We start from the raw sequence: 26,925 nt of genomic DNA on the forward strand, positions 1-26,925 counted from the left end.
TGGATGTGACAAGTGTGTATCCAGGTCACATGAGTTAGCTGACACAAAACTCAAACTGAAACCTCCATTCGAATTAGATCTTGTAGGCCTGAGCAGCTTGATGGTGCAGTTAGAAGTTGTATAAAGGAGAAGATGGGAGCAAGGATAAAGCAGGGAGGGATAGGGAGAGTAGGGAGGGGTGGCTATGGAGAGGGTGAGCTCCATGCCAGAACCTGATTGGTGAATAGCCATCAGATCATTCATAATCTGATGGAGTGATTTTTTCATGACTCCTTGAGAAGCTGCATTATCCGCAATGTTCCTTATATCTCCTTAGAGCTGATTCTCAGACCTGGGTGCATATGTCAGATATCAAACAAGTTAGAAAATTGCTGTAACCATGAAATTTCGATTATTAACGAGTCCTGTGATTCGTTTCCTTTCATTTTTAGTAAAATCCTCCTTTTTTGGTATGATTGATCATTCATTCTGTGGTTTATGTTCTCATTTGAAAAAGGCCTGAAAACATGCAATTCAGTGATGTATGTGTTCAAAAGTTCGATGTTGGATTTCCTCAATTCTGAGAAGACAGTTTGCCCTGCTGTCATTAACAGGTTCTAGTTGTGGAGAGGCTTGTTTTGGAGCAGAGAAAAGCCTTTGATAGGCATACGACAGCCTCTACAGGGTTCTATCAAGACACAGGACCAAAGGTCATGGGGACAGCTTATTATAGAGTTTCGTTTCTGTCCCTCATAATAGGTAAGTTTAATCAACTTCGATGGTATGCTTAGTGTGCTTGAAAGATCCATTTAGCCTATAATATGGAAGCAGAAGCTAGTGCTGATCTATGGGGAGTGGGGGGAGAGAGGAAGGAAACTACAAAAGACCAATTGGATTTAAATATACATCATTTAAAGGTAAAAGCTGCCAATAGCATGCAAATCACCCTCTTAAAAGCTTATAATAACCCTATATATTTCCACCATGGAGCATTTTAGTCAGATCCAGAACAGTCAGAGCCAGCATCCACATTCATTGCTGAATAACACCTTTTGGGATGCTTGCAGTCCCTGCTCACAAGAACTAGCCTGTAGAAAAGAAATTCTTCATTATGAGAGCTACTGTTGTGTCTTGGTTTCTTTTCTTTCCTTTTTGAGCAGAAAAAGAGAGATTTATATTAATATAATAAACGCTTTATACATCATAAGGCTCCCCTTCACAGGAGGAAAAAAAAAGGGACAGATACAACTTGTTGGTAGAGAAACCAGGGCTATGACCAGTTTGAAAACCACACAAGAAACAACAGTAAAAGACTATGCTTCAGTATCTCTCTGAGAGGGAGCAGACAAGTTATCGACTTTATCATTCTTGTGAGAAGAAGAAGGGTCCCCATCTTGATGAGTCTTAGGGGAGCTTGTCCAGCAAAAGCAAAACCCAGAGCAGCAGAGGCATCCCTATGGAAGTACTTGGGTGGCTTGTCATGGGTGGCATCCAAGTTACACTTGCTAATATGTTCAGCCAAGTCCTGACTAAGCTTGGTGTGTCCAATGTTGTAGGCACTTATTTGGAAATCAATTCTTCTTTTTTCCTGTCCCACCAAGACATAAAATAAGCATCAGTATTCATCACAACATCATTGAATTGAAAATTATTTCTGAAAACTTAGATGAACCACAGTGCATGTGCTTTGATTTGCATCCGAGTCTCCTGTTCAGTCCTGAAAACATCCCCTAGGAGAATAGCTTTCTAATTTATTGGTTCCACTATTGCCATCTGAATACATTTCTAGACTGTTCTAGCATGAGGGCAAGCAATGGAGAGGTGGAAAACATCCTCAGTTAACCCAGTACATCTCCTGCATCTTCCATCTCCTCTCCCTATATCAAATCCTCTTGCATTAATCCGCATTGCTTTGTGAATTTAAACATCACATTTTCTCAGGGATCTTAATGTTCAAAAGTTTCCTAAATCTTTTCTTCCATTTATCCCTGTTGTCCTGTAAATGCCACCTTACGTTGTGGGTTCTGAAAACATCGTCAATGTTAAAAGGAGTGGGGATTGGGAACCAGCTGAATTACCTGCATTAAATCAAGAAAGTTCCTCCCTTCCACTGAGTATCCCCTTGTCAAAGCCCCAATTTGCTTAACACTAAAGCCTGGCTTTGATTGTTTAAAGCAAACTCCCTTCTAAACTCTGGCCAAGTTTTTCATCTGACCTGCTCCCTATTCCATAATTGTTCCCAATTTTGAAGTCTTAAAAAAAAAAGGGTATTGGCTAGTGTGAAATCCTCATCACTTAGGTGAGCACTTTTGAACATAGTAGACACCTTGATTTCTCCAAAGGATTTCTATATGGAGTGCCAAAGAGGGCTCCCTTTACTCTTGCAAAGTTCGAGATTACAGGGCAGAGAGAGTGGGATAATTCTTCCACTTGGTTGCCCTAACAGGTCTGCCAGCTTCATATTTCTGAGGAGAAGTTGAGCCCAATCACATTCTGGGTTCATTATGACCAAGTTGCAGATAGTTTTTTGGCAGCTAGTACTATATCAATCACTCCTAACCCCCCTTCTTCCTTAGGTTTGGTACAAACGGACCATCTCACCTTGGAGATTCTAGTGTCCCCTCCCAGAGGAAGGACCTGCAGGTCTTAATGAAAGTGTGAAGACCAGTTTTAGAGGGAGCCAAAGAGGACAAGTAGAAAATTGAAATAGGATAAATATTTCATAATGCATTCCACATCGTGTGTTGTAATTCTAGGTGTGAGAGTGGTGTCATCTGCAAATTGCTGGCATATTAGATGCTTGCCCAAAGTCAAGTCTATGCCTCTAAGTCCCCCTTGACCTTGTGTTGAAGCAACCACCCTAGAGCAAGCAAGGGAGCCAAAGGACAAGCTTGTTTGATTGACCTCTTTAAAGGGAAAGGTTAGCACATTTCACCATTCACACAGATTTTGGCTGATGCATTAGTTAACGAGAGCTTCACGCCCCAGTCCCATATTGTCGAAAGATTGAATAAGAAAGTCCCATTCAAGCCTGTCATATGCCTTATCAAAATCTACCTTGAGAAAACATGTCCTGTCTAGTCTCTTGGGCATATTCACAACTCTCCCATATATTAATAATGGCCTCAATAATGCTTTGGCAAAGATTTTATAAGTACAGCTCAGTATTGTGAGGTCTCCAATTTCTGAGTTCATCCTTAGGCCCTTCTTTAGGGATGAGCTTAATAACCCCACCATTAATACGGCTAGGCAAGGCTCCATTCTTGGCATTTTCTTGCCAAAGGAGAAGAAGATAAGGCCTAATCACCTCCTAGAAGGTTTTAAAAACTTAATAGGCAAACCATCCTCACCAGGGGTTTTTCCATCAACCATGATAGAGACAGCCTCTTTAAGCTCTAAATCTCTCTCTCTCTCTCTCTCTCTCTCTCTCTCTCTCTCTCTTTCTCTCTCTCTCTCTCTCTGCTACTTCACGTCAAATCTCTGCACAGTATTCTCTCTCACAGCTTGGCACAGAACTCTAGCGCTTTGCACCTCCTTATCTGGTACAACAGTGGAGGAGTGTAGAGCTTGAAAGTGATTCCGAATGAGATTGATGTTTTCTTTCTTGTTGTCAACTTATGTGTTATCAGCCCTCTTAAGTAGAGGGACTTCTTTATTAGCTCCTTTTCTTCTTATGACCTTGAAGGTTTCCTTGGTAGGTCTGTCCAACTTACCTACCCACCCATCTTTGAAGTACACAGTAGTGTCATATAGTAATATGTGCTCATGTCTTCTAAGTTCTTTTTTTGCTTTTATTAGTGCAACCTGTGCAAGAGGGTCTTCCGTTGAGAAACCATGCTCAACATCATGTGATCATATGTGCATATCACTAACCCAATAGAGTGCTATAAAGGAAAGGGTTAGATGCTCTAACCCTATCCCTAAAAGGGTTTGTATATATTCTACATTTTCAACTAAATCTAGTGTACAGTTAGTCATTTGTGGTGTGCTCTTTAGCTGTGCTCTCTATCTTCATCTCCACTCTTCTCCTCTCCTCTTCATATTTTGTCATGGTATCAGAGCATGGTTCTGCCTTCCGCTAAGGCGCCATCCTTCTTGTGAGAGCATCGAGATCATCATGTGAGAGATCGAGAGATTAAGTGATTGAGTTTCCATCCATTCCGTTGATGAAAGAAAAAATTTCGTTCTTCTGAGAGAGATTTCCGTCCATGAGAGATTGAGAGATTTCCATTGAACGAGAGAGTTCTTTGAGTGTTAGTTCATTGAGAGAGTTACAACATTTCACTTCTTTGAGAGATTTGGTGTGAGTTATTTGAAGCATACTAGGTCTTTAGGTGGTGTTTCTAGTGTATTTTAGTAGACACCATTCTACTTTATATCCTAGAGTGCCACATGTCACTATAGGATTTATCCCATATAGAGTCTAGTGTCATACACACTGTGTTGTACTTGTCTAGTCTTGTCACATCAGTCAACATCAAGCTATTCTATCATGTGAGTACTTTGGTTATCATTGCTTTGCACTTGTATCTTCATTTTAGTCTTTCCATTTCCTTTCCATTCCGTGCCATGCGTCTTCATACTCTACTATGAGGGAGAGACAAAAAGGCTCATAGAGCTGGACTCCAAGGCTCATAGAGCTGCACTACCTATGGCCTCCGAGAGCTAGGCCGTCCACAACAGCCCTTCAACTACGTCTAAGCGACCAACTACAGCGACTAAATGCCATCGACGACCTACGTGACTTCCCTACCTAAAGGAGAGGAGGTTGTTGCCTCAACGCAGCCAATGGGCCTCCATAGCAGCTAACGTCTTCGAGGCTCCTCTACAGCCGGCCATCCTCACGGCTTCTTTGCAGCAGCAAGCTCCTTGTAGCGCCCGGCGGCTCTTTCTTTAGCCGACGACTCGTCTGCAACAACCAAATCTCCTGCACCTCCAAACGATCTATACTCCATGCACACGAAGCCGCTTAGCAAGCTCTACATGTCCATAGCCATCGACTTGGCTAAATTTAAAGCTACGGGCTAGCAACTCCAGCCTGTGACCTACACCTTCACTAGCTTCTCCCATAGCTCCAACGCTTGACAAGCCGCCCTCATCAGCGCAGTCTACGGGCAGCCAGTCTACGAGCTTCACGGCCATGACCTAAGCTCCTCCAAAGCTATGCAGCCTCAGCGTCTCCTCTGCATCAGCTCCCGGTTGCATCTACTACAAGCTGCAGCACTCCTGCCCGCGCCATAGCCAACGAGCTCGGCTGCACTCACGTCTATAGCTCCTACGCTTCCAGCCCGGCACTGGCTGCTAGCCATAGCTCCCCGGAGCCCATTCTCTCAAGCCGTCCAGCACACGACACAAACTAGATTCTGTCATCGCCGTGAATTCAAGGTCACCGACGAAATCTAAGAAGATTCTGTCTGCATCTTCTCATATTCTGGCCTATCAACAAGGTCTTCACGTGGGCAACCTTATCTTGACACGTGTCAGATCCTCAACAGCCTTATCTGCCATGTAGGCAGACACTCATCAGTGCCACATCATCGCCACGTCAACATACCTGATCCACATGACACGTCAGCGTTGACCAATCAATCGTCACGTGGCATGTTGCCACGTCAGCACAACAGACACGTCATCAGCCATGTTAGCATCCACATCATCAACAGGTCCATGTCAACAATGACATGTGTCACTGCCACATCAACATATTGCCAAGTCAACACCTGCCACGTGGCCTTTGATTGCCATGTCACCCTGTCTGCTAGGCACAATGACCTCTCCACTAGCACACTTTTCTCTTTCATGTGAACACACAGCTGCCACCTCATCACACAGTGCTCCATGGGCACACCCCTTGTTAGGCATAATTTTTCCATGTGAACACAGTGGCTTCATCACTGTCACATCATCAGTGTCACCCTTTTGGCCCCTCCACCTAGATCAAGTTGTATCTCTTGGTCTAGGAAGAATATGGGGGCGCTCCAAAAAGGAAAAACGCTCGATTTTTCATGCTCTACGCATTCGTCACATCACGCACACATTTCGGTACAAGTGTCACACAATTTTGAGCCTCGGCGACAAATCCACTTCTTGCATGCACATCAGTCTCTACATCGATGCACCTGACCCAGCACATAAAATGAACAAAGAAAAGAACTTATTTGTTACTTTTTCATTGCTCGACGGTTGGTCTAGATCTAGTTCAGAGTAGATTAGATCATCCATAGCGGAGACAACCCCAAAACAGCCAATCGAAGTCATGCTGAAAAATTCCCAAGTGGTTCTTACTCGTCGAAGTCAGTCCCAGCGCTCACATGCGGTTTCACATCATCACATTACCTGAAACCTGACGTTCCACAGTTTAGTGAGCAGACTTCAGAGTGTTTAGAGACATTGTACATAATTTTATTTCACACACACATGCCATCATTGTAAAGCCTATTTGGCTATTTCCCGGCATTGTGCACATTATTTGAAGCCTTGTAAAGCCTCTTGGCTATTCCCGGCATCATTTGCCACAAGCCTTGTAACAGATTGGATTATATATTACAATTCTATCTTTACCGACAGCTCAGATTTCACTTGATAGAGTCAATGTTTTGCAGTTGATTTAAACAGTGATTTCACATACACTTTGAGTACATTTTCTTGCACCATGTTTACAACAACCTCAATTTGGAGGCATTTGCTAAGCTAAACAACTCCAATTACAGTACATGGAACTACCAAATGGAGACTATTCTTGTACTTCATGACAAATGAAAGTATATCGATGGATCTACACCTAGACCATTGGACGATCCATCCAGTAGTAGCTCTACTCCACCTGTTGCCGCAGCACCAGCAGCAGGATCTACAGCTACAGTAACAGTGTCCGTACCTATAGCAGATCCTTCCTTTGCTCGAGCACAGGCAGAATGGGACAAGAAAGACTAGTATGCATATATCTAATCAAGCAGAATGTGCAAGATGTCATGCTAGGACAACTCAACATAGTCAAGACATCAAAAGAAGCATGGGATATGTTCGTAGCTCTCTTTGAGTCCAAGAACACTTCCAAGATTCTCACACCGAGAAACCAAATCAACCAGAGTTTTCACAAGAGTAGTGAAATCAGTCATGCTTACGTACTCAGGATTAAAGATTACAACAATCAACTCGTAGCAGTAGGAGAGACCATGAATCCAGCAGAAATGGTTCAAGTCATCTTGAATGGACTAGGAGAAGATTACGAGAATCTAGTCCAGAGTATTGCCATCCAACGGTAAATTCTGACACTGAAAGAACTACAATCAGTTTTACTTGGTGAAGTACTCAAGACACAAGCCATTCACGCACGCAAAGGTCATTCCAATGATCAAGCATTCACAGCTTTAGATAGAAGCAGTGGCAGAGGCAGATCATTCTAGCAAAGTGATCATCATCAACAACAAAATCAGCATCAAAGTCAAAATTAGCATCAGCATCAGCATCATCCTCAGCCACATCAGCATTAGCAAAGAGGAAATCATTCCAACAGAGGAAGATTCCAAGGACGAGGAAATGCATCCACCAATGTGTCAAACATTCAGTGCAACTATTGTCATAAGTTTGGATACTATGAAAGAGATTGTCGCAAGAAGCAGTACGACCAAGGCGGTCAATCCAGCAGCAATCGAGGGAATTTTCGAGGAAGAGAAAATCATCGTGGTGGACATTCGAGTCACAGTCATTATGCAAATGAATCTAAGAATATGTTCCTTGCAAGCGAGGATATGCAGAAGACTAACATTAATTGCAATTCAAAAGGGAATTCAATTATTAAGTTGACCAAGCAGATCAGGATCCTTGGTACATCGACAGCGGCACATCGTCTCATATGACAAAGCATCAGGAATGGTTCACAGAGATGAAACCATTAGAAGGATAGAAGAATGTCATCTACGCGGCAAATAACACACTAACTCCAGTCCAAGGAAAAGGCATTGTCCCTATGAACAATTTCAGTGGTACGAAAGGATTAGTGAAAGATGTACTCTATGTTCCGAAAGTCAGTAAGAACCTCTTATTAGTAGGTCAAATGACGGAACACAACTACCGAGTCATCTTCGATGGAGATGAATGCACTATTAGAGACAAATCCAGAGTATCAGCTAGTAGAAAAAGCAATCAAGGAAGGAGCTTGTTCATAATGCTAGCTTCAGTATCAGATTTATTTCATGTCAGCTCAACCGTAAAAGATGCCACTTTCTGCAAAATGGCACAAAAGATATGGACATGTCAATTTCAAAAGCTTAATAGAGCTCAAAAATAAGAATATAACACTGGGAATTCCTAAGCTTCAATTTCTTGGAAAAGTTTGCGAAACATGTTGCTTTGGTAACAAAAGCAAACCAATTTTGGCAGAAGTATCTCTTGAGCTAGAGGTATTCTTGATTTGATACATATAGATGTATGGGGTTATGTCCAGATCCACAGCATCAATGGTTCATTTTACTACTTGACTTTCATCGACGACTACAATAGATTTTGTTGGGTCTACTTTTTGAAAGAGAAATCTGAAGTCTTTTTCCATATTTTAACTCGCAGCAGTAGAAGAGACCATGAATCCAGTAGCAGGAGAGACCATGAATTTAGCAGAAATGGTTCAAGTCATCCTGAATGGACTAGGAGAAGGATACGAGAATCTAGTCTAGAGTATTGCCATCCAACGGCAAATTTCGACACTGAAAGAACTATAGTCACTTGGTGAAGAACTCAAGATGCAAGCCATTCACGGATGCAAAGGTCATTCCAATGATCAAGCATTCACAGCTTTAGATAGAAGGAGAGGCAGAGGTAGATCATTCCAGCGAAGTGGTCATCATCAGCAACAAAAGCAGCATCAAAGTCAGAACCAGCATCAGCATCATCCTCTGCAACATCAGCATCAGCAAAGAGGAAATCATTCCAATCGAGGAAGATTCCAAGGACGAGGGAATGCATCCACCAACGTGTCAAACATTCAGTGCAACTATTGTCATAAGTTTGGAAAGAGATTACCGTAAGAAGCAGTACGACCATGCTGGTCAATCCAGCAGCAATCGAGAAAATTTCAGTGAAAGAGGAAATCATTGTGGTGGACATTCTAGTCATAGTCATTATGTAAATGAACATGGGAATATGTTCCTTACAAGTGAGGAAATGCAGAAGACTGATACAGTGTATCTAGACATTGATTGCGATTCAAAAGAGGATTTCAGCTATCAAGTCGACCAAGCAGATCAGGATCCTTGGTGCATCATGTCATATGACAAAGCATCAAGAATGGTTCACAGAGATGAAACCATTAGAAGGTCAAAAGAATGTCATCTACATGGCATATAATAGACCGAATCTAGTTCAAGGGACAGACATTGTCCCTATGAACAATTTTAATGGTATGAAAGTATTGGTGAAAGATGTACTCCGTTCCGAAGCTCAGCAAGAATCTCTTGTCAGTAGGTCAAATGACATAACACAACTACCGAGTCATCTTCGATGGAGATAAATGCACTCTCAGAGATAAATATCATGTCATGCATGAAAGAAAAAATAGCTCAAAAAAAGCTAACAAAAATCCAAGGTGGAGGCTGAAAATGCCACCTCAACCCTGAAGCAGACTTAGAGAAGAACGGAGATCCTCTCCAAACTTTGAAAAAAATCTCTCTCCTTGTTGTAGTTGCTCTGGAGGATCCCTGCATGCTCGCCCAGATGGACATCAACGTGTGTATAGAATCAGTCCATATACTGGCCATAGACTGGAAAGGGTGAATCTGTGAACCCTCCATCGCCTCCGTACATCTGGCCCTCCAAATATACCAAGTTGCAATGCTAGCCAGAATCTCCCAAGCTGTGTCTAGCTCTAAAAGGAGTGAAAGGAACATCCTGGAGAGAGCATGACTCCACAGAGTGTCGTCGTATAATGAAGGATGAGTCTGAGTCATGTCCCTCGAAAAACACCTGAGAGCTAGTAAGAGAGAACCGTGCCACTGAACCCTAGGTCATGAAGAAGGGTGTTTTATGAAATATGCAAAGAATCCTGGCAACACCCTTCTAGATCGTCCTCGCATTTCTGTACTCCCAAAGGCAATGCTGAACTGACTCAACTGCTGGTGGCATCGAGGACAAGTAGGGTCAGCCTTGAACCTAGATCTCCACAGGTTCCCTACAATCCTTCCATGAATAGAAAGCCAAAAGAAGAGAGTGATCTTTCTATTTCTGAGGGATTTCTAGAGCCTCCTCCAAAAGTTTTTATGCACCTCTGCAGAAATATGAAAACTATCCCAATGAGGAGCTCTGGAGGGCCTTCAACCTCTACTGCTAAGTTGAAATCTCCTGGCATTTTTGACTGTGTAATCAAAGAACGTTCCCCTCATTAATCCATTCCCACTCCCCTAGGTCCCACTGCAAGAACATGATGGGAGAACCACCATATAACCAGAGTCTCCAAGACCCAAGTGCCAAGAGAATAGGGTCAGGATCAAGATACCCTGTGAGTTCGTGCCCCACTCCATGTAACCTGCAATCCTAACAGGCTCGAAGGCAACCTCCAAAAGAAGATCATCTGAAGATCTGAGAAGCTTGCCTCCTGACTGAACATCAAAGACAAGAGTCTCCTCGTGTGCATCCCGCAAGGCAATGACCTGTAAGGGAACACCCGTCCCCGTAAAAGCTCCCAACCAAGTGGACTCTATAATTGGCAAGTCATCTATATCTATCCACTCTGTTGGTATGGCTGCATCTATCTGCTACATCCTGACTGCACTCCCTCTAGGTGGCCAACTGATAAGAGTCTTTGATCCTCTGGAAGCTGTCTAAAAGCCTTCCAGGCACCTACAGTGGAAGCAGGTCCCCTCTCCCATCTAGACCATTGCATATAATGTGACACTCCTAGTGATTTGTCATGCTCATCAAAATGGATTCATCCCACATAACTGGTTGCCTGTCTATTTCTTCGCGAGAAGAGGGTGTAACTCTTGGAAGAGTGTCTCTGAAGCTGCCCCAAGCTTTCAGAATGGAAGCCATGAGAGGGGAGGAGGGAGATCTAAGATGGGCTGTAGTAAAAATCCATCTCGAGCTGTCCATCCAATCTCCCCCATGAGAAGGTGTATAAGACTTAATGCTGCATAGGAATAAATCTTTCCAAGGCTCCTATCCAGGCATCAATCCTCTCACTACAAATTTGCAGAGTACAAATTCGGATCAATAATGTTGAGACCTCCTTTCCCAGTGGGGAGAATGAGGGTCTCCCAAGCCACCCTGGCTACAACATCTGAGGTGCCATCTAACCCACTCCAAAGAAAGTTCCTGATTGGTCTCATGAGCTGAGATATACAACCTCTAGATCTGCACCAACAAGAGCAAACGAACCAAGCAGTAGCCAAAAGTGCCTGATTCACAACCACCACTCTGGATGCAAGGTCAAGTCTGGCAGAACTCCAAAAAATGAGTTTCCTCCTGATGCTCTCCAACACAGGAGCAAACTGTTGTGTTGGAGAGATGCCCACCCCAACCTGGCATCCTAAGTACCTGATGGAAACACCCCTCTGAATCCCAGTGAATCCTATGTCAATCCCCCAATCTGGAGTGTCCTCATCACTAATCCAAGTGTCATTGGATTTGTTCCAATTAATATGGGCCCCTGTTGCAATGCGAAACAAATCCAAGCTTGTCCTGAATGAGGTGAGTGTCTGCGGTGTGGCACCCAAAAAAACAGCGGTATCATCTATCAACTCACTTCATAGCTTCGGCCTCAAATTAAAAGAGTAAGGGGGCTAAAGGGCATCCCTGACGGATCGATTTGGTAATCTGAAATATGTCTCCCCTTACTCTACCAATGAGAACCTGGCTGTAAGCTGATCTGTAGAGAGCTGAAACCCCTCCTATCCATGCATCTGTGAATCCAAAGCAAGTGAGGGTACCCTCTAGAAAACCCCAGTCTACTCTATCATAAGCTTTTTCAAAGTCCAGGAGTAGAATGGCAAGCCTATGGCCATTATGCATGGCCCATTCAGAAGGCTCCCAAAATGAGAAAATATTCTCAAAGATGCTCCTCCCATCCACAAATCCCATTTGTGTATCATGTATAAGATCTGGAAGAAAGGGCTGCAGACGTAGGCTGATTGCTTTTGCTAGGATTTTGTATAAAGTGCCCAACAAAGTGATCGGTCTCCACTGAGACACTAAATTCCTGCAACCGCCTTTTGGGATAGCCTCAGAACAGCCCCCAATCCTTTTCCACTGGCATCTGCCTCCACAATGAAAGAACGCGACAAAGCAAGGCATACCAAGACAAGTTCACGAGTGAGAGCAAATTTCAAGTCTTCAAAGCGACCACCGAAAAGCATCCTTCTTCAAGAGGTCGGTAAGAGGAGCTGCTCTCTTGGCAAATTTGCAAATAAAGCTCCTATAGAAGGAAGCAAGACCTAAAAATCCTCTCAACTGGGCTGGATTTTGTGGCTGTGGCCAATCTTTGATGCATTTCATCTTTGCGGGATCCACCCGAAGGCCACGTCTACTCACAATATGCCCCAGGTACGCTACCTCCTTTGCCATAAAAGTGCATTTGTTGGCTTTTGCATAGAGCTGATGCATCCTCAAAATTTCCAGCACTTGCTTCAATGTGCTCTTGGCTATCCTTGCTGTAAACGAGGATATCCTCAAGGAAAACTAACACGCATTTGAAAAGAAGTGGCTACAATATCTTGTTCATCAGTGCCTGGAAGGTGGCCGGTGGATTAGTCAATCCAAAAGGCATCACCTTGAATTCATACAAGCCTCGTTCTGTGCGGAAGGCTGTCTTGTGCTCTTCTCCTTTCACCCTGATTTGATGGTAACCAGAACTCAAATCTATTTTCGTTTAAAATTGAGCACCCTTGAGTTCATCCAACAAGTCATCTATCATGGGGATTGGAAACGTGTTCTTGATAGTGGCCTTATTTAGATCCCTATAATCAATGCACATGTGGTACGATCCATCCTTCTTCTTCACCAGAAGCTTCGGGGAGGCAAAAGGAGAAGTGCTATGAGAGATGAAGTTCTTCTCAAGCAATTCCCGCAATTGTACTGCCACTTCCTCCCGGTCAACCTTTGAGAGACGGTATGGAGCTTTGTTTATGGGCTTACTCCCAGGCTCTAGAACAATGGCATGATCCATGTCCCTCTTGGGAAGCAATTGGGATGGCCTATCAGCAAATACATCAGTAAACTCCGATAGCAACTGTTGCATATCACAATCCTCAACACGGGGAATGCTACCCCTCTAAGATACTGACACATTTAATGCATAGAGGGCATGCTCCTTCTTGAGCTCTCTGGCCAACTGCCTTGCTGAAATTACCTGCGATTTAGGAGTGGCAATGCCATGCAATGCTACAGTTCTACCCTTGTGGACAAAGCTGAGTGATAGGACATTTAAATCCATGCTGATTTTACCCAAATATTTCATCCAATCGCAGCCCAGGACAGCATCTATTGGGCCCATATCCAGTGCCAAGAGTTCCCCAACGAATTCATAATCCTCAGAGAGCTTGATCCTTGCATCTTGGCAGCAAAATTTACTGACCAAATGCTTTCCATTTGCCACCTCTACTCTCAGCCCACGATCAATCTTAGTAGTAATCAGTCCCCACCTTCTGTAAGGTCTTAGAATTGATGAAACTATGAGTGCTACTGCTGTCCACAAGCATGTAAACAGTCCTGCCATTAATTTGTCCCATTCAATCTGATAGTTTCAACGCTTTTGGCACCCATCAAGGCATGAAAAGAGAGAACATAAATTGTTTGCTGTGCATCCCAATAGATCTCCTCCTCGTCCATAGGAGCATTTCCATTTGCATCCTCTCGCGCAAGAAAAGGCATAGAACATAAATTGTTTGCTGCACATCCCAATAGATCTCCTCCTCGTCCACAGGAGCATTTCCATTTGCATCCCCTCGCGCAAGAAAAGGCATAGCAACCTGATGCTCCACATGAAAGAATTTAGGCCAACGGCCTCGCATGTTACATGTGGGCTGAGTGTCATCGGATTGTATACCATGCATATTATGTTCATTAGCACCACCATGATCAAAGGGAGATGGCTCCACCCTGTGAATCATCATGAGTGGCATCCAAAGTCTCAGAAGCATCCATTAAATCCTCATCATCCAATATCTCAATAATCATGATGAGTTTTGTAGTACCACTATTACGCATTTTGCAAACTTCCTGATGGTCAAGAGTCCACTTCTCACCACACTTAAAGCATAAGTTTGTCATAAGTTTGTCTGCTTTCTGCTGTCCATAATAGCCCTGGTGTGTTGTTTAAATTCTGATTTGTAATTTCCAACACTTGGCTTAGCTCTTGGCTTAGCATCAAATGACCTATATAGGTTAGGTTAGGTTAGGTTTAGTTGGGTTGGGTTAGTGGTTAAAGTCACCAGGGTTGAGTTAAGTTTTACTGCGGTTAAGTTATACTAACCAAAGGGGACTTAGTGGTCCTAACTGTCGTACTAGTCTTTTCGTTAGGAGTCCTAAGTGTCCTAGGTGACTTAGGGACTCCCCCCCTCCAACCCAAAAGCAAAAAAAAAATTCAAAAACTCAAAATTTCCCAGTCTCTTTTAGGGGCTTTCCACAGTCCTATTTTGGCTCATTCGGGGCCCGTTTCAAAGCTTCTTCGACGACCTTTCTCCCGAGCCTCTCCATCGGCCTTCTTTTATGGTTCCACACACTATATTAGGTACTCATTACTGCAAGGTTTTGTTGTCTCTTTCTCCGAGTACACTTCATCTCCTTGCCTGCATCTGAGCTTCTCCCTCCCGTACAGCCACCATGCCACCCAAGCGTGCCCCACGGGATACATTGCATGATATTGATGAGGCTGCTCAGCTAAGGTTATGAAGGCGTTGGAAAATTGGCCAACGAGTGGCATGGGCGGAGCAAGAGGCGACGGGCAAGGCGGCGAAAATTCATGCACACGGATGGGCGTGGGTGGTGGCTCAAGGCATCGTATGTGACAGGGTCAACGAGCAGCCGTCACGGGCGTTGCGGGTGTAGAACTTGCAACCTAGCGCTAGCGAGGAGCGGAGCTTTGGCGACATAGGTGCATTTGCGCACGGCGGAGTAGCGCTAAGCAACAAGAGGTGTGGCTATGGTTATGGCCTCAGTGCTTGGAGAATGAGCAATTGCCTTCCACAGTGGGTGCATCCAATGGTGGTACAGAGATTCTTGCAACTCGGCCTCTCTCTCCTGCATCTTAGCGCAGTCACAGTCTTTGGATACCCTTGCTCCTATGCTCCAGGGTGCTATCTGCCAAGTGGGACAGGAGTTCAGCTAGCAGCTTACTACGGCCATGGCTATGCAAGATACAGCTCTTGCCGAGATGGGACAGTAGCTCGATGAGCAGTAGATTAGTCAGGATATGCAGGACAAGGGCAAGCAGCTCACACCCTAGCAAGGGAACCACTCAGATAGTCATGGATGTTTTGTCTGCTCCACGTAGGGGTTTTATGGCAGATGCCCTCCATGCCTATGAGCATTAGTCTCCTGGGCCGTTGCATGTACCCCTGCATGGGGATTATCTGGACGTAGATGATGCATTTTCTGTGCCAGAGGTCAGTCCTCTTCTTAGCCCTTTGGTATGCCATTATTTCGGAGAGATGCATTTGGCAGAGAGACCCAGACATGGGTTTATGCACCTATTGCTCCGCCAGCAAACAAATATAGCCAGACACAGCCAGTGCATCAGATGGCAGCAGCTACTAGGCAGCAAGGGGTTAGTGGTGGGCAGCAAGCCACTTTTGATGACATGCTTGGCAGATTCTTTGCGTTCGTATAAGGCCCTACCTAAGGCCATCAAACTTAACATGTCCTTCTTCGATTATGTGAACCTCAAGCTTGATGATGCCCGCACTTCCAGAGGTTACACACACAAGAATTATGCAGCCAAGGATATCAAGGACAAACCCACAATGCATAAGTTCAAAGGGGACACTCGCACACCTAATGAGTTGGAGGAGTGGCTTACGAAGTTGGAATATATTTCCGCTTCTACCCGGATGAGGATCGTATAATCTTTGCGAGTATGCACATGCAAGACTATGCACATACTTGGTGGCATTATATGAGGGACTCGCCTCAGAGGCCAGCCACATGGAAAGAGTTCAAGGAGTTGATGATCGCCACATTTGTATCCCCGCTCATATTGGAGCAATATCTGGCTGAATTTTATGCATTATCGTAGATTGGTACTATCCAAGAGTACTTGCAGTTTTTTTGGAGACTTTCCTTGTTTGTACAAGATGTATCTGAGAGAGGGAAGTTGTCATGTTTCATCTAGGGATTGAGTCCTTCTCTCACTGCAGATGTGAAGGCACATAAACCTCAAACAATTGAGTGTGAAGCCCAATTGGCAGAGGTATTTGAGCCCAAATATGCAAGCAAGTATAAGAGACAGCAGGCAGCGGATATGGGAATGCAAATGATGTTGAGAAGAAGCCTAAGGTGGCTGATTGGTCGGAAAGAAAATCATTAGCAGCACCATTTCCGAGGTTTCCCACTGTTACAGGTAGGAAGATGCCATAACTAGTCTAACCCAAGTTAAACTAACTTTCTATCAATCTGCTACCGCGGCGAGACGGACTCGACTCACTGTGGGGGATAACTTCCTCCCCTAGAGCCTCATGAAAGTTGAGCGTCTGATCTTACGACCTCTCGTTGAAGTGCGAGTATGGCCTGAATGATCAGGTGCGGCGAGCCTTTGCCGCATCCACTCTGGAAGGTCCCCTCCGATCTCTTCAACACTTGCGGAGTTCAAAATACTGAAGATTTTTTCGAAATATATAGAGGCTCGGCTCCGTTGGCAAGCGTGTGGCTGGTGGCTTGTTCGCAATCAAGAGGCGCAATGTCTTCACGAGCATTAGCGCCTCTGCCCGAATTAGTAGAATGGCTCTCGAGAGAACTCCCCTTGGCTTCCGACGTGCCTGATGCTAACGCAATGAATGAGTGTGACGAGCAGAAATCTGCAAGCTCGATGGTGGACGCTGCACGTTTGATTTCAGAAAGGTCTTTGAGCGATTTTCAATCCACATCAAGGGGGTGGTGTTGTGGAATCCGTTGGTCATCAGGCAACAAGAAAAGTAGGCACAGGGTCCCAAGGGAACTTCTCTGACCACTTTAACTACCCAAAAATCTGTCGATGTGCAACTTAGTCGGAGCAGGGGAACGGAAAACAAAGGTGCTAGGGTTAGAGCTCTGATACCAATGTAGAAAAGGGATAAGGACAAGTTTGGAGAAAGGGGATAGAGGGAGCAGAAGGGAGAGAGAGAGAGAGGGGAAAAGGGGGAATAAGAGAGAGAGAGAGAGAGAGAGAGAGTGTGTGTGTGTGTGTTGGTAAGAGAGAGTGAGTGAGAGAGAAGGGAGCAGGTAGGAAGGAGGTGGAAGAGTAGATAGGATTGGATGTCACATCAAAAAGTACATAGTAGAGGTGGATGGGGACTTATATAGTCCCTCCATATTTTCCACCTAAAGGGCTTCAAAAGGGCCTCTTACTTCGCCCTTTTTCCCCTTCATTATAGTTGACATCTTCCTCAAACTCCTTAGACCATCCTGCTTCAACCATAACATCATGCTCAGTTCCTTGATTCTTTCTAATCCAACCCTCTATCTCCCTATCCATTAAAGCCTCAAAAGAGTTTTGGGAAGCAGAGGAAGTATTTACAATCTCTTTGCCGTTTCTGTAGTGGCATTGCTAGTGGAAGGAGGGACCACTTCCTATCTTGGTTTCTCAGCATTTGCTAGAGCTTTGGGTATCCACTTCTTTGTAGGAGTGGGCTGCTTGGGTGCAGGAACAAGTGCCTCTTTGGGCTTGCTCCTCTTAAGGGGACAATTTTTTACCACATGGCTAGAAAGACCACAGAGGAAGCAGGAATTAGGTAGGTTCTTATACAGTAGGGGCTGTTCTCTACAGATGCTTCCATTCCTGTTAAGAATTGCAAGAGATTTTGGGAGCTCCTCTGCAATATCAAGTTTGATGCAAATATGAGGATTCCCTCTGGCGTTAATAAAGTTCTCATGTTCACAACTCCAAGCACCTCATCTAACCCACAACATAAGAAAGGCAATTGATTACATAGGAATAGAGGCAAATCTGGAAGCTCAACCCACACTGGAATTCTGGTGGATCTGGGTGCATCATGAGAGAAATCTAATCTATGGTCTACCGATAATTTTATATCAGAGGATTTAGCTTTGAGGCTGGGAATAAAGATGGAGGAGTTGGGTAGGGCTTTGGATGCCGACTAGATGTTCTGTGGGAACCCTCTGTGCCAGTCACTCCCTTGATAGGGAAGCTCTGTCTTCATGTACATAGTTATGTGGATCAGGAAGACTTCTTCATTTCTCCACTAAAACATCATGATGTAGTCTTGGGTATGCCTTGGTTCCATCGCAAGGCAGTGAAGTTGACTCTTCTTAAAAGAGTGTTGGAGTTTGTACATAGGGGCAAAGTACATCGTGTGGTTGCTAGGAATAGAGGGGAAACTATTCCCATTGTATCAAATAGCTCTGTTGGAAAAGAAATAAAGTCTGCAGTTTCAACTTACATGGTTTTCGTAAGAGAGAGAGAAGGGGAGAGTAATCGTTCATTGAATGAGTGCTGAGTTGCGTATGCTGAGGTTTCATTTGATTGCATGGCTAGAGCCACCATGACCTTGTAGAGCGTCGGGGTGAGCATGACATGCAGGCACAAATTGCAGAGAGAGGAAGAGAGAGGGGGAGAGTAATCGTTCATTGAATGAGCGTTGAGTTGCGTAGGTTGAGGTTTCATTTGATGGCAATCCTGAGACCACCATTCCAGCTGTATATTTGTAGCATTCCCTTCACTAATACAGAGGCTAGTGTCTAATTGTCGAGAGTCCATACTGCAAGGCTGTAGGAGCCATTTCTGGTCTTTCAACAAATAAAAAGACAAAATAACCTTTCCTCAAGAACATTACATTGAGAACATTCATGCCCTTTCTACTTGATTCTAATCCAAGTTTCTGGAATAGCCATAGAAGGGCGGACACTAGGAAGATGACCTACCAAAGTGTAGGTGCTAAGCCATCTCACAGAATCTGACACTAGTTTGTTATCCAAGAAGGCCATAAGACTCTTATTTGGATCAAGTTGCTCCCTCTCATCCGGAATTTCGCGTGTTCCTTCAGCAGTAGCTCTCTCGTCTCTTCCTACTCGTTGGTCATCTTGACTCTTCTAACTATTCTTTTCTTGTGAGCTGGAGGCGGGTACATCTTTGTTGACCCTGGTCTGCCGAGGATTTCCGTGATCTTCGTCTATTGCACCTCTTCCTTCGTTTCCGATTTTGTTTCGAACTCCTCTGTTCTTGGAATTTGCACTTTGGTTATTAACAGCATCTCCTGCGGAGCCAGTTCCTGGAGTTCTACTTTCACTTGCAACAATGGCATGATTGGAGCTTGGATCAACGGATTTTGCTGTAGGCTTATTGCCTACATGTCGATGCATGGAACAACCTCCCCTTTTTTTCGATGCTAGGAGTTGACGGTGTTTGCTTGGTGTAGAACTCCCTCGTCCAAGGGCCCATATAGGTATGGTGAGAAGAAGCACGCGATCCCGAGGGAATGGAGAAGAAGCCCCCCCCGTTGCTTTTGAGCCGCGAACAAGTACGTAGGGTGAGCATGTCCCCCTCTTCCAGCTCAGGTCCCTAACAAGCTGAATCCATTTCTCTGTAGAGACAAAGTGTCTTCTTCGAAAGCGACAAAGGAGAAAGTTCGTTGAGCTTTGTCTTTTGCGAGAACAGGGAAAGCGGAATCGTCTCTGTCCTGAAAAGTTGAAGAGCTATCTTATTACAAATTTTGATCCTGCATCCAATGGCTTATGGAAACATAAAGAAATCTAGATGAATTGACGTGCCCGTGCTGAGTAGCAATGAGTTCATCTCTGTCTGCAGTCCCATATTGGGCTCTGAGAGCTTGAACATGAGGAGAAAGACAAGCGGCCAGCTTCAACTTCGCTACCATCACCACACTTGTTTTTTCCTAATGATGGCCAATAGAAGCAAAAAAATATAACAATAAAGCTACGAACGTTTTCCCAATTCAGAGTCCGAGATGGAACTGGATCGATGGTGTTGCTTACTCTAGATTATTTTGAAGTGTTGAAAATGAAGTGATCTTGGTCCAATATGGAATAAGTTTGGCAATCCTGTTCTTCCGAGAAGTAATAACCTTGGGAGCTTAGGATATCTCTACTAAGATGCCCTCTAGCTCCCTTGTGACTCCCTTCCACTCCATCCTCTTGCTGCTCCTTCCTACTCTTTATCTGCTTTCCTCTCCTGCCACCCTTTATGCCCTGAAAGTGTTGAGAAGGGAGTGATCTATGCCCTGGAAGTATTGAAAATGTATAGTAGGCCCATTAAGGAATAATTTTGACAATCCTATCCTTTCAAAGAGAGTAACTACATTTCTTCTTCGTAGGAGCTGTCTTCTTTGGAGCTAGGGCTGGTTTCTTGGTACCCTTGACAATCTAATCCTTGTTTTTATCATTGGGCGATTTGCCAAGAGCTAATCAAATAATTCAATTAGAAAGAGACAGGATTTGATACCAGTTAGAGTCATGCCTGTGATTTCCAATTATATACTTAATTAAACTGGAAATTTACATAGCTTGAAACTGTACGTAAAACAACAATTTTTAAATCATCACCTGAGGTTTTAGGGAGAAACCGAATAAAGAAAACAGCTACACTGAATGGGGTGTGAATGAGGACTACCCCTACCAGAAATCAACTCTTGGCATATTCTATCCAATAATATTTTGACTTGAAATACATTAGTATTTTTGAGAGTTTGAGTCGGCCCACTTGGAGCTCAGATTAGTCGTAGATGAGGCATGATAGGAATAAAACTAGATCTATTGAGTGCATCCACTACTTTGATTTGAGTTTCAATCGTAGTTTCAGCATGTAGGGATGTACTAGTAGATACTTCCAGATCTTGGAGCAAGGGTGTTTTTCATGAAGTAATCCTTACTAGGATTCGTATATTTAGTATTTTCCTCAGGGTCAGTAGTCTCTACATTTGATCAATGTCCCGTGTCTAGCACCAAAGCGTTTGTTTAATGGGAGCTACCATCTCATTTTTTTCTTCTTGGCATGAATGTCCCCTCGACCCCAGTAAAAGCTTGCTATTGCTCTTCTAAAACCATTTTTAAAAATGTGGTGAAAGAGCTTGCCCCTCCCGGTCTCTGAAACAAGAAAACCACAAAAATCACGGGTGATGGCATGATGTCTAACCACCCAGCCAACCTCTATGTGAAGCAAGCTGAGTTCATTCGTACAATTTTGCTCCTGCATGCTCCCCACAAAGCCCATAGTTCCCTAGATGGTTCTTGGCACATGTCATAATCCTGAGACCTCACTAAATGCACCATTTTACCCCTCTCTTGGGATACATTTGAATCCAATTGCCCCTAGGCAACCTCCATAAGTTGGTGCACTTGATCTCCTAGTCTTGGAACCATTTAGTCAGTGCCAAATCACCCTCACCAGGGACCTTGACATTGACTCCTTTGACCATATAAATAAAGCACAATAAGATATATCACAAAAGTCGGTTCTCTAAAGGAAAATGTCCACCAACGCTTCCAAGGTCATGTTACCTTACCTTGAGCATAACATTCCTTTTCTCTTCAGGCATCAACGTCCTCGCTAATGAACTTTAGGAATACTCTTCGCATCTAGTATAGGGTTTCCCAAGTAGCCTCATATAGAGGCAAACCATGCGATGCAACCAACACCGTGGGTATCTTCCGATTGCGTACTTGCATTATTCCTCGGTCTAGGATTCTTGTTTGTTTGCACCTTGCATTCTCCTCTATCTTCTGAAACAAAACAACACCCTCTATTAGTAAGTCACCAGGGTGCAAAAACTTCTTTGAACAAGAAACATGAAACACTAGGGTACATCTTACAACCCTCTAGTAATTCCAATTTATAGGCCACCTTGCCTATTCTTTAAGAATCAACCACGGCCCACAATATAGGGGTGATAATTTAGCACTCTCTTGCAATCAAAGACTAAGAGTATGAAGGAACTCAGAGCAAAACTTTTTCTCCTTAAATTCTATAAAAGATTTACTTTCATCCGCATATGCCTTAGCTCTGTCCATAGCTTGGTGGATGCTAGCTCTCGCAAGTGCTAGCATCTCTCACATCTGAACAACATAGTTCACTGCACTAGGCACTTTTTTAGGCTTCCCAACTATAATGGAGTTTGCTGGTCTATAACCATAATTCAACTTGATAGGACTTATTTCTATAGAGGAATGCTTTCTATCATTGTAGGCAAACTCCAATAATGGCAACCACTTGTCCCACGTATGTTGCCTCAATGAAACATATGCTCTCAGCATATTCTCTAACATTTGGTTGACTACTTCTGTCTGACCATCCGTTTCGGATGATCCCCACTACTCATTCTAAACTCAATCCTTAGTGCCTCAAACACTGTAGTCCAAAAACGACAGGTAAGTTTAATATCCCTATCCGACACTATGGATCTGGGTAGTCCATGCAGATGAAATATGTGTTTAATAAACAAATTTGCTACTTGCGGGGCATTAATAGACTCCCTAGTCAGAATGAAGTGAGCCATCTTGGTAAGACGGTCAACCACCACAAGGATAGAATCATATCCACCTTGTGTCGTAGGCAGACTAACTATAAAGTCCAAGGAAATGCTCTCCCATCTACCCAATGGTATTTCCAAGGCCTGTAAAAGGCCAAGTGGCTTCACCCGCTCTGCCTTACTCACTTGACACGAAAAACATTATGTCACATATTCATGAATATGCTTTTTCATCTTCGGCCAAAACAAATTTCGCTTCACGAGGTCATGTCTTCTTGACACCTGGATCTCCTGCATACAGGCTATCATGGCATTGTCAAATGACCCTTTGCCTGAGATCATTCTAACTAGGTATAACTACCTTGCCATTAAATTTCAGCATACCATCTGCTATTGTATATCTTGCATAAGTTTACTCTTTTCTAGATGTCAGGTCATCTATTTCTCCGGGTTTAATTACATAAGCCTTAGGTCAAAGGTTGTGGACAAACTCGTCCACTTTCTGAGTTTCCCTAATCTCGTTCATTAGAGCACTTCTAATATTGTGAAACTCATATTATGCATAATGCGCGACAACGCGTCAACAACTTTATTTTCCTTCCCTCTTTTGTACTAAATCATCATATTAAACTCCTACATGAGCTTTGCCCACCTAGCTTGGTGACCTCTCAAGTAAGGTCGTTTACAAAAATGCTTTAGAGTGTCATGATTTACATCTACATAGAACTCCAAACCATATAAATAATGCCTCCATGTTTTCAAAGCGTGAATAACAGCGTACAACTCTAATTCATGAGTTGGCCAATTTCGCTAAGAGGGAGAAAGCTTCTTGCTTTCAAAGGCTACCGGCCTTCTCTCTCTCGAAGAACTGCTCCTACTACAATGCCACTTGCATCGGTTTCTAGGGAAAACGGTTTCTAGGGATCAACAATTTTTAACACTAGATAAAAGACCGCAGCTTGCTTCATAGCATTAAAACTCTCTTGTTGATTCTGCGACCATCGAAAAGGTACTTTAAAGCGATACTATCTCAGAATATCCTTTGATATGCCTTCGATAAAAATGGACAAATCTTATTAATGATCGCAAAGCAATCAAGCTCTGAGGAATAGGCCAGGCTAGTATCACAGCCACTTTCTTCGGATCCTTTTCTATCCCATCAGGAGTAATAATGAACCCCAGATACTCAAGCTTTATCATGCATGGTTTTCTTTTTGTTCAAATACAGATTGGCTTTCCTCAAAGTATCGAACACTTTTCTTTAGTATTCACAATGCTCAGCAATACTTTTGTTGTAAACAAGGATATCGTCAATAAAATGTACTACAAACTTTCCGATATACGGGCGTAGTAAATCGTTCATAAACATGACGAATGTAGTTGTGGTATTGGTAAGTCCAAACGGCTTTGCCAAAAACTCGTAATGTACAAATCTACTTCTAAAAGCGGTTTTATACACATCCTCGGCTCTAATCCGGATCTAATGGTAGCCACACTTAAGATCTATCTTGTTGAAAATTATGAATGCAGCTAGCACATCATCAATCCAAGCCATTGGAGACCTGTGCTTAATAGTGATATTGTTCAATCCTTTGTAATTTATGCAAAGACGGAAAGTATGATCTTTCTTCTTCTTCAATATCATTGGTAAATCGAAAGGTGAGAAACTGAACTGAATCTATCCCAGCTTAAGATATTCCTTTTTTCTTTTTGGTAGACTTCTATTAAGTATTAAAGAAAACCGTTAGAGCAAGCTCCATACGGGAATACGGGATACACCATGCAATGCATGAAAAGCTCAAGAGCAAAAAAGAAAGGATTGGGGCTGATAGTGCCATCTGAATCTGGTAGCAACCTTTGAGAAAAAGGGAGAACCCTCCAAACTCGAAGAAATACAGTCCTCCTAGAAGAGACTGCGCATGAAGGGCCCTGCATGCTAGCCCATATGGCTATCAAAGTGTGAACCGTGTCACTCCAAATACCTGTGAACACCTGTGATATGTGTATCTAGGTGTCATCCAAGGCCTTTGTGCATCTGGCTCTCCAAATGTAGCTTGAGATATTCTTCCAGTTGCCTTTGCACCTCATCTTCCTTAGTAAAACTTGGTCTATAGGGAGGCCTATTTATAGCTTAATCTTATGTTGAACAATCCGCTCTGGAGGTAAACCATAAGGCAACTCATCCCTAAAACAATCAGACAACTCCTCTGCAATTTGGACAGCCAACTTGGCCATCTTCCCATCTTAGGTAGCGTCAATGCTAGTCAATGAACTGTCAATCAACTCTACCGATGCTGTACAGAGAAAACAAAAACTTTTCCTGAGTTTTACGAACTTCCATCATGGAAACTAACGGTCCCTGAGCCTCGTAAGACATATAGCACATCGTTCATCTTGAACTGATAAATGTGCTTTTTTCAATCAATGGTTGGATTTTTCTTAGAATGCCATGCCTTTCCAAGGGCTATATCTGTGTGAGCAAGCCTGGTCATTCCAGAATCTAGCTTCTCCGTATAGTCCTGAATCCGAAGTTCTGACTTGGTAACCCTTTGGTCTCATAATTTAGTTGAGCTTCATTCTGTCATTATGATCGTGTATGCTTAAATAGATGGACTAGTCTTTAGTTTCAGCCTCTCTACGAGTTTGGAGTTAATTACATCATGTGTTGATGCTGAGTCAAACAACACAATGACGTCATGATTGGCCCACCTGTCCCTTCATTTTAGTTAACTCCGTATCGCTAAAAGCTGTATATCCCATTGTTGCAAGCTTAAATAGGATATTATCATGTGCACTACCCACTAACTTAGCGACAGATACACACAGTAACACAGGTACTGCTCTGAGAAGATCCAGCTACCTGAATGTGCATCTAGTCAACTCTAAGACTTCCCTCTATTTCCACGTTGCATTCTGAGATCACCATCTCAGCCATCCGACGATCCTTGTTACTAGGACAATCTTTCCATTGGTGATTATTATGGAGTCAAAGAAGATTTTGACCAAGCCCGGGCTGCCATTGGAGTTACTTTTTTTTTCAAAAATAGACTTCCATTAAGTACGAATAAAACCCACCATAGCAAGCTCAAGGCGGTAATACATAATGTCATACATGAGAAAAAACTCCTCAAGAAGAGGCACAAAATAACCAAGGTTGAGGTTCGAAATGCCATCCCAATCGTGTGGAAGACTCAGAGAAAAAGGAGTCGTCCCTCCATTCTCTGAGGAAAGCAACCCTCCTAGCAAAAGCTGCTCGAGAGGACCCCTGCATGCCCATCCAAATGGCCATTAGTATATGTATAGTGTCTGTCCAAATATAGGCCATAGTCTGAGAGGGGTGAAGCTGGGATGCCTATGTGCACCTGGCTCTCCATATATGCCACGCTGATCTACTTGCTAGTATCTCCCAAGAAGAGTCAACCTAGGAATCCACATCCTTGAAGGGTGAGGCAAGAACATCGTCCAGAGAACAATCTGGTGTCGTCTGATAGCTATAGCCCATGATGAGTCATGCCTCTCAAAGAAGACGTGAGGCCCTGAAAGAGAGCCAAGCAATTGAGCCCCAAGTCATGAAGAAGGGGGAATATGCAAAAGAACCAAAAATCTTGGCAACCCCCTTCCATATAACCCGTGCCTGTCTGCAATCCCATAAACAATGCTGAATAGTCTCCACAGCAGCATGGCAACGGGCAAGTAGGGTCAGCCCTGAACCTAGATCTCCACAGGTTCAATGCAATCCCACCATGAATAGAAAGCCAAAAAGAAAGATTGCTTTTTCTATTCCTGTGGGATTTCTAGAGTCTCCTCCAAAAGTTTTTCTGCAGATCAATAGAAATATGAATGGCTTCCCAATAAAGAGCTCTGGAGGGCCTCCAATCTCTACAGCTGAGCTGAAATTTGCTTGCATTACGAACTGTGCAACGAAAGAAGGGGAGGCTCTTCTCTCGGTGTCCTTCATCAATCCACTCCCACTCTCTTGGGTCTCATTTCAGAAACTTTATGGATACACTTCGGTAAAACCATATTCTCCAAGTTCCTAGGGAAATGAGAAGAGGGTCAAGATCTAAATACACCGAAAGTCAGAACCAATCTTTACATAACCTACAATCCTGACTGGCTGAAATGCTCTCCCTAGCAAGATGCGATCTAAAGATCTGGACAGCCTGCGTCCCGAATGCACATAAAAAACTAGGGCATCCTCATGAACATCTTGAACTGCAATAGCCTGAAGTGGAATGCTCATACTGAAGAATGTGGCCATCCAAGTGGAGCAAGTGATAGGCATGTCATCTATCTCCATCCAATCCACTTGCAAGGCTGCATTGAT

At 43.6% G+C, this 26,925-nt stretch overlaps 1 protein-coding gene across 1 annotated transcript in view; it reads left to right on the forward strand.

Moving 5' to 3' along the window:
* Positions 1-26,925, forward strand: part of CTC1 (conserved telomere maintenance component 1) — a 155,036-nt gene that overhangs the window by 122,433 nt on the left and 5,678 nt on the right. The window contains exon 17 of the mRNA XM_087385705.1: positions 594-738. Within this exon, the coding sequence (XP_087241831.1) occupies positions 594-738 (145 nt within the window). The remainder of the gene's footprint in view (positions 1-593; positions 739-26,925) is intronic.

The sequence above is a fragment of the Dipteris shenzhenensis genome, chromosome 15 (assembly GCF_047967505.1).
Source record: "Dipteris shenzhenensis isolate YYH24624 ecotype China chromosome 15, Dip_SZ_1.0, whole genome shotgun sequence".
Taxonomy (NCBI): domain Eukaryota; kingdom Viridiplantae; phylum Streptophyta; class Polypodiopsida; order Gleicheniales; family Dipteridaceae; genus Dipteris; species Dipteris shenzhenensis.